Here is an 8576-nt window from a genome sequence, read left to right as displayed (position 1 = left end):
GAGAAAAGACAATAGGTGTATTTTACAAGATTTTATGATGTCTTTAATACCAAGTATCAAGGAAAAGAAGAGGCGCGACTGTGAGATAGAATTCCTTTATCAAAACAGTTTTCAATAAACTATTGTAAACGTACGTTCTTTAGGGCAAATGTGAGAAACTGTATTTGTTATGATTTAATAGCGCAATTCCTTGGTTCAATGCTGGATATACTTTTTACAAAATTTAGCGCTATGCATGAATTAACACTTCACTGACAGCGCGAGAAGTGCTAATAGAAGTAAGGTTACAGTATTTGTGTACTGTTTCAGATAATCTGCCCACGCAATTGTAATGAATAATAATTAACACATACCGATCAGGCATCGCCGCATATTTGTTTACAACATGTGTGCGTCCGGGTTTCCTGTTTGTTGTCTCGGTGTATTACACGCTTGGCTAGTCAAGTTTACGCTAGCGAGTAAAGCGTTTGCGAGACCCGGATTGACAAAATCCGAGGGTATAAAAGCCCGCGCTCGCAGACGAATGTCAGTCTGAAATCAACACTCAAGCTGAGAAGATCGGAGAATATCAGGTATATGCTATAACAGTATTCCCCTTGATAGAGTGTTTGGCAGCGGCTCGTGACCTGTGATAGGTCAATGACTACGCATACATAGTATAGTCGGTAGTAACAACCACAGCGTGGTTAGCGACTACATAGGTAGTCAGCGACTACAAGGTAGTCGGCGACAACGTATTTGTCGGGAGTCACAGGACAGTGACTATACTATATAACCACAAGGTGGTTAGCGACTACAAGGTAGTCGGCGACAACGTAGTTGTCGGGAGTCACAGGACAGTGACTATAGGCATATAACCACAAGGTGGTTAGCGACTACATAGGTAGTCAGCGACTACAAGGTAGTCAGCGACAACACTGTTGTCGAGAGTCATCGGCTAGCGATAGTCGGCGACTAGGCCAGTAACCACAGGGTGGTTAACGACTACACAGTAGTCAGTGACACGGTCAGTGACCACGGGGTGGTTGACGACTATAGGATATAGTCGGTGAATATGGATTTTTTGTTGTATACCCAATCTTTAAGACCAGGTGTCGATGGTCAGGCAGACCACTGTATATATACTTATATATGATATTGTTAATCGCTCGGAATTTATGCAATGTTTTACGCTACCAAATAGTAGTCATATCTGTATATATTTGCTTCTGTAGACTAGTCACTAACCAAGATCATTCACTATAAGTGACGAACCCATTTAGAAACGTCACAGTTTTTGGCGGCAGCGGTGTGGATCTTGGTTATTTGACAACGTTTTTGTAGTCTACACTTTGAAATTCTTATTGATATTACAGTACTGTAAATTGTTTTTGTAATAAAATCACAAAACGGTGTGGTTGTTTGTTGTTCTCAATCATCATGGCGGAAGCCAATATCCGTGATCTTTTGGGTGATGAGTCTGACCATGGCCTTGATTTTGACAATACCGGTCAGCGGAATTTTGATTTCTCTACTCCATTCTCACAACCCTATATACCCAATATACCATATGGCCAAAGTTCAGTTACTGACTCTGGGTTGGGGACTAGGGAAAAGGATACTCGCCCAAAAGTGGTGAAACTGAACCTTGATACGAGTTTGGGGTTACAAAATGAAAGTATCCAAAAGGTTGAGAAAAGAGATCAGCGATCTCAGAGAACAGATGTTGCAAATGAAAACTGACAGTTACAATCTGTTGGCAAGAACAAAACCGGCGACATCAGAACAAACCAAAGGGCCCAGATCAGGTAGTCACGAGTTTGACCATGTCACAACACGCAATAAACAATCATACAGAACTACTGGTCATAATGTTGATGAATCAGATGATGAGCATGGCGAATTCAGTGACACGAGCAGGAAACAGAGAAAGAAAACTGTTAATGTGAAAGCATCAACATACGATGGCACAACTCCCTGGGTTGACTTTAAGTCACATTTCGAGGCTTGCTCAAGAATAAATCGCTGGTCAACTGGTGAGAAAGGTCTCCACCTAGCGGTGTCGCTACGAGGCCAAGCTCAGGGCATATTAGGTGACCTCGATATTGCTGAGCAGGAGGATTATGGGGCACTGGTCAGAGCCTTAGAAGAAAGGTTTGCTCCCCCTAACCAGACGGAGTTGTATAGGGTCCAGTTAATGGAGAGACGCCAAAAGGCTAACGAAACTCTACCAGAGTTGGGGCAAGCCATCAGGCGGCTTGTAAACTTAACATACCGTACTGTGTCAAGTGATGTTAAGGAAACGTTGGCGAAGCAGCAGTTCATAGAGGCACTCGCAGACTCAGAGATGCGCATACGCATCAAGCAGGCTAGGCCTAAGAATTTGACTGAGGCTATACAGTTGTCAGTAGAGTTAGAAGCCTACAACCGCTGCGAGAAGAAGTCAACAGAAGGCCAGTCATATCTCCGTAACACTACTGCTGAACCATCTGAACAGTCAGAGATGCTTAAGCTGTTGCAAGATATGCAGAAGAAGTTAGAGTCATTAGAGAAAGATGTTGGAAGGATAAAAACTAAGAGCAAGCCAAACACAAAAACCAATACAGTCAAAAACAGAAGCTGTTTTAATTGTGGTGAGGAGGGACACTTCAAGAGAAACTGTCCTAAACCTAACAAAAAGAAAGATGTCAATAAAGATCAGAAACAGGCTGGTGCCCAGCAAGTAAACACTCGCCGTCGACAGCGACGGAAGAAGCCGAGAGCTGGTATAGGGTCCTCAACTGCAGTGCAAGAGGCAGGCATGTATATAGCTGCCGAACTGCACGGAACAAAAGTAAATCTTTTGGTTGATACGGGGGCGACAGTCACCATTATATCAGAGCGCGTCTTTGATCAAGTTCCGGATTCAGCGAAACCCCGACTGAGTCAAGTTCGCCAAGAGGTATTAACAGCCAGTGGTGAAAAAATAAAGGTCAAAGGCAAGGGCAGTTTTGTTATGAAACTTAACAGCACAAAGAATATTTGTGTTGAAGGCATTGTTGCCAAGATAAATACCGATGGTATTCTAGGACTTGACGCTATGCAGGCCCGAAATGGTTCCCTTGATTTCACAAGAGGTGTTCTCACTCTTGACGGTGTTGAAATACCGACAACCTATAAGGGCAGTATGGGTTGTTACCGACTTTCCTTGGTAGAGAAAGTGACACTCCCCGCCAACACCGAGGTTGTGGTTCAGGGAAAGGTATGCCTACCAGAGGGCGAAACCGTCAGTAATCTGCTTCTAGTTGAGAAGCCCGATACTTTCCTTAAAACGGAAAAGGCATTAGTCGCCAGGGCACTTTGTACAGTATGATACCACTGTGCCTGTAAGATTGATGAATCTGTGTAACGAAAGTCAACAGTTTTACCCTGGGACGACGATTGCACAAGTCAGCACTGTCGATAAGGTAATGGGAGATGTCGACAACCCAACGCCTAAGAAGACAGTCGGACTGAGGGCTGACATTCAATCATTATTGGATGAGTCCAAGCCCAATCTTACAGAAGAGCAGTACAATGCTGCATTCGAGTTGCTGATTGCAAACCAGGCACTTTTTGCTGTTACTGACGACGATCTGGGTAGAACGGGCGTAACCCAACATAAGATTAATACAGGGGGCGTCAGACCAATAAAACAGCCAGTCAGAAGAGTTCCGGGTAACCTCGGTCCTGAGGTTGATAGGCAGGTCAAAGACATGCTTGATCGGGGAATTATTCAGAAGTCATCCAGTCCCTGGAGCTCTGGCATTGTCCTAGTGAAAAAGAAGGACGGAAGCTTACGATTTTGTGTGGACTATAGACAGCTGAATGCTGTCAGCATCCCTGATGCGTATCCACTTCCAAGAATCGATGAGGCTCTTGATCAGATGTCAGGTTGCTCATGGTTCTCAACATTGGACCTTAACTCTGGATATTGGCAAGTTGAGTTGGCACCTGAAGATCGGCAGAAAACTGCTTTTGCAACAAGGACAGGGCTATACGAATTTACGGTCATGCCATTTGGTCTAGCATCAGCTCCTGCAACATTCGAGAGACTGATGGAGACAGTGTTAGCAGGTTTACAGTGGCAGACTTGCTTGATATACCTGGACGACGTTATTGTGACCGGAAAGACATTTGAAGAAATGGTCGAGAATCTCAGACAAGTATTCAATCGACTCCAAGAAGCGGGGTTAAAGCTTAAAGCACGCAAATGTTGTCTGTTTGCTAAGGAAGTAATTTTCCTAGGCCACAAGATCTCGGAGGAAGGTATCTCCACTGACCCTGATAAAGTGAAGAAAGTGGCAGAGTGGCCGGTGCCTGTCAACGTTAAGCAGTTGCGATCATTCTTAGGATTCTGTAGTTACTACAGAAAATTTGTCAGGGACTTTTCTGCAATTGCAAAAAGTCTACACAAACTGACAGAGAAGGGGCGGAAATTTGACTGGACACCCCAGTGTCAAACAGCATTTGACACTCTGAAGAAAGAGCTAACTAGCACAAAGACTTTAGCTCATCCCGATTTTAGTAAGGAGTTCATACTCGACACAGATGCGAGTCATGAAGCAATCGGGGCTGCACTATCACAGATAGTAGATGGTGTGGAGAGGCCAATAGCATTTGCAGGTCGTACATTGACCAAGGCGGAGAGGAAGTACTGTGTTACTCGCAAGGAGTTACTGGCAGTTGTTAACTTCACAAAATACTTCAGGCATTACCTGTATGGCAGAAAATTCACTGTCAGAACAGACCATAGTTCACTTAGGTGGTTGCTGAATTTCAAAGACCCAGAGGGGCAAATGGCCAGATGGTTGCAAGTCTTAAGCTCTTATGATATGCACATCGTCCATCGACCAGGCAAGCAACATCAAAATGCAGATGGCTTGAGCAGGATTCCATGTCGCCAGTGTAACTATGACCCGGACTGGGAACAGAAGGCTGACAACATAACATCGTCATGTGCAGCCAACGTAATAAAAAGTCAAGATCCCTGTAAGTCGGAGAACAAAGGGATACAGGAGAAGACCTTGAGCGAAAAACAAAAGGATGATGACGACCTAGGGTTGGTTATCGGCTGGGTCAGGCAGGAGGAAAAGCCTGGTTACAAGTCCATAGGTGGCAGAAACAAAACAGTAAAATCTTTGTGGTCACAGTTCGAAACACTGTCCATGCAAGATAACCTGTTGGTAAGGAAGACAGAGAAAAATATGGTTCAAGTTATCATACCTAGAGATGAGCGTCGCACAGTTCTTAACCATGCCCATGACAACAGAACAGCTGCTCATCTAGGAATAAGGAAGACCCTTGCAAAGATCCGCCAACAGTTTTACTGGCCTGGAATGCAAGATGATGTCAAACGATATGTCACAGGTTGCACACTGTGCGCTAAAAGCAAGAACATGACACAGACGAAGAAAGCACCTATGCAGGTGACAGAGTCTGGCTATCCCATGGAGCGTATAGCCATGGACATTCTGTGCGAGCTACCTGAGACTGATGATGGCAACAGGCACATCTTGGTCATCTCAGACTATTACACTAAGTGGACAGAGAGTTTCCCTATGCGAGATATGAGCGCTGAGACCGTAGCACGCATACTAGTGGAAGAAGTTGTTTGTCGATTCGGAGTCCCAAGCATAATCCATTCAGATCAGGGATCTCAGTTCGAGAGTGCTTTATTTCAGGAAATGTGTCACATATTGCAGATTGAAAAGACCCGTACCACTCCCTACCACCCTCAGTCGGACGGTATGGTCGAGAGATTCAATAAGACATTGGTCACAATGTTAAGGGCCTTTGTGAATGAACGACACACTGACTGGGATAGACACTTACCTTATGTCATGATGGCATATCGGTCAACCGAACATGAGACTACCTCCCATTCACCAAATTTTATGATGCTTGGAAGAGAGACATCTACTCCACTTGATCTACAATACTCCATGCCACGGAACTTGAAAGCCTTGCCACAGAACACGTGGGCCTGGGAACTACAGGAGAAGATGGAAGATGCACATCAGTTGGTCCGAGGAAATGTCAAAGGCCAGATGTTGCGACAGAAAAAGCTACATGACCAGAAACTTTCATGGCAACAGTTTAAAGCTGGTGATGATGTCTTTGTCTTTTTCCCTAATGTCAAGCCAGGGCAAAGCCCGAAGCTTGCTTGCCGCTGGAAAGGTCCATTCCGAGTGATAGCCAAACTCACTGACGTGACTTATCGCGTACGTTGTGGACGCAAGGGAAAGATGCAAGTCATTCATGTGGACCGCATGAAACCAAAGAAAACCCAGCGGTTACGAAATGAAAAGGCTGAAGATTTTGCAAAAGTAAAAGAGCAGCAGACACAGGTGAATGAGAGTTGCTTCGAGAGCAAGCAAGACCTAATTGGAGAGAATGTGAACAGTTCATTTGAGGAGAGTTCCTCTACCCTTATACCTGAATGTGAGACAGAGTTGAAGTGTGAGGATGAATGTCTGAAGGGTACAAAGACAGTACCACGACAAGGTCGTAGGCATAGGAAAGCACCTGCCAAACACTCTGATTATATTCTGTTCTAAAATGTTATACAATTTCCAGAATAATATGAATAAATTATTGCCAAAAGTAATATGTGATATTACTGATATATATTCCCTCTAATCAAAGTGTTCTGTACTTTCAGGATGGTAAACACTAAAACAACTCCAATGAAGGCCTGCCCAATGTGTAAATTCCGGACAGCTGGAACTGATGAGCTTAAGGAGCACCTGGTGCTTTGTGGTTTGAAAAATGCGGAAAAGAATCCCTTCTCCTGCAGCCACTGCAATTTTACAACGTCAAAGCAAATATACCTAACCCGCCATGAGAAAAGGCACCAGAAATCAGAAGACAAGAATAGTCAGCCTGAAGTAGGACAAGTGTCCAGCCAGCCTGACGGGAAAGGCGACGTAGCCTTAAGCATCAGCAGCAGTAATGATAGTGACTCGGATAGCGATCATGATGTCTCATCACCAGAAGACTGGCAAACACAGGATCCGGGGCCATTACTGTCAGAGGAATCAGAAATGGAATCTAGTGATCATGTGTTCCAACCTGAGGAAGGAGCATCTACCTCGGCAGAAGGAACATGCAATGATCAGGAACCTAATGATGATTCGTTGCTTGGAAGAGTCATTCGGAAGTCCACTAAACCTACGTTGCCTTTTAACCAGAAAAGAGCGGCCATGGAGCAAAACGTTGCAACGAGCAAGAAGTTACGCGCAACAGATCTACGCAATGTTATCCCCAAACCTGTAACTCTTGAACAACCTATCAAACGACACACTCAAACAGTGACCCGTCGTTTTGTCAGTGTAGGTGTCCAGACGGACACGGCTTTAAACACCACTAAGAGAACTGTCACTACAACTTATCGCTATCATGAGGCTGATAAACGTGTAAAGCAAACTACCGTAGATGAGACATTCTTCTACTTCAAGGCATTTGGTGATAGCCGTGAATAGACTCATATAGGGGAGAAAAACATTCATTTTACTTTATATTAAAAGTTATTGATGGTTCATTACTTGTGTGTTTTCTATGATTCTTGTAATTCAGTTTTGATGATTAAGAAGCGTGGAAGCTTCAACCTCGAAGGCGTGGGTAATGTAATGAATAATAATTAACACATACCGATCAGGCATCGCCGCATATTTGTTTACAACATGTGTGCGTCCGGGTTTCCTGTTTGTTGTCTCGGTGTATTACACGCTTGGCTAGTCAAGTTTACGCTAGCGAGTAAAGCGTTTGCGAGACCCGGATTGACAAAATCCGAGGGTATAAAAGCCCGCGCTCGCAGACGAATGTCAGTCTGAAATCAACACTCAAGCTGAGAAGATCGGAGAATATCAGGTATATGCTATAACAGTATTCCCCTTGATAGAGTGTTTGGCAGCGGCTCGTGACCTGTGATAGGTCAATGACTACGCATACATAGTATAGTCGGTAGTAACAACCACAGCGTGGTTAGCGACTACATAGGTAGTCAGCGACTACAAGGTAGTCGGCGACAACGTATTTGTCGGGAGTCACAGGACAGTGACTATACTATATAACCACAAGGTGGTTAGCGACTACAAGGTAGTCGGCGACAACGTAGTTGTCGGGAGTCACAGGACAGTGACTATAGGCATATAACCACAAGGTGGTTAGCGACTACATAGGTAGTCAGCGACTACAAGGTAGTCAGCGACAACACTGTTGTCGAGAGTCATCGGCTAGCGATAGTCGGCGACTAGGCCAGTAACCACAGGGTGGTTAACGACTACACAGTAGTCAGTGACACGGTCAGTGACCACGGGGTGGTTGACGACTATAGGATATAGTCGGTGAATATAGATTGTTTGTTGTATACCCAATCTTTAAGACCAGGTGTCGATGGTCAGGCAGACCACTGTATATATACTTATATATGATATTGTTAATCGCTCGGAATTTATGCAATGTTTTACGCTACCAAATAGTAGTCATATCTGTATATATTTGCTTCTGTAGACTAGTCACTAACCAAGATCATTCACTATAAGTGACGAACCCATTTAGAAACGTCACACTTTTTT

General features: G+C 44.3%; 2 protein-coding genes across 2 annotated transcripts; both read left to right on the top strand.

Moving 5' to 3' along the window:
- Window positions 1-330: 330 nt before the first annotated feature.
- On the top strand, window positions 331-7543 carry LOC138312133 (uncharacterized). The gene is made up of 2 exons (XM_069253165.1): window positions 331-572; window positions 6662-7543. Exon 2 carries the CDS (start codon window positions 6663-6665, stop codon window positions 7479-7481), a length of 819 nt encoding a protein of 272 aa, XP_069109266.1. The 5' UTR covers window positions 331-572; window position 6662; the 3' UTR covers window positions 7482-7543.
- LOC138312134 (uncharacterized) lies at window positions 1652-3331 on the top strand. The gene has a single exon (XM_069253166.1). It carries the CDS (start codon window positions 1652-1654, stop codon window positions 3329-3331), a length of 1680 nt encoding a protein of 559 aa, XP_069109267.1.
- Window positions 7544-8576: the final 1033 nt, after the last annotated feature.

Source organism: Argopecten irradians, unplaced genomic scaffold, assembly GCF_041381155.1.
Source record: "Argopecten irradians isolate NY unplaced genomic scaffold, Ai_NY scaffold_0219, whole genome shotgun sequence".
Taxonomy (NCBI): domain Eukaryota; kingdom Metazoa; phylum Mollusca; class Bivalvia; order Pectinida; family Pectinidae; genus Argopecten; species Argopecten irradians.
The sequence above is the reverse complement of the archived record's forward strand: the minus strand, read 5'-3'. Positions and strand labels throughout refer to the sequence as shown.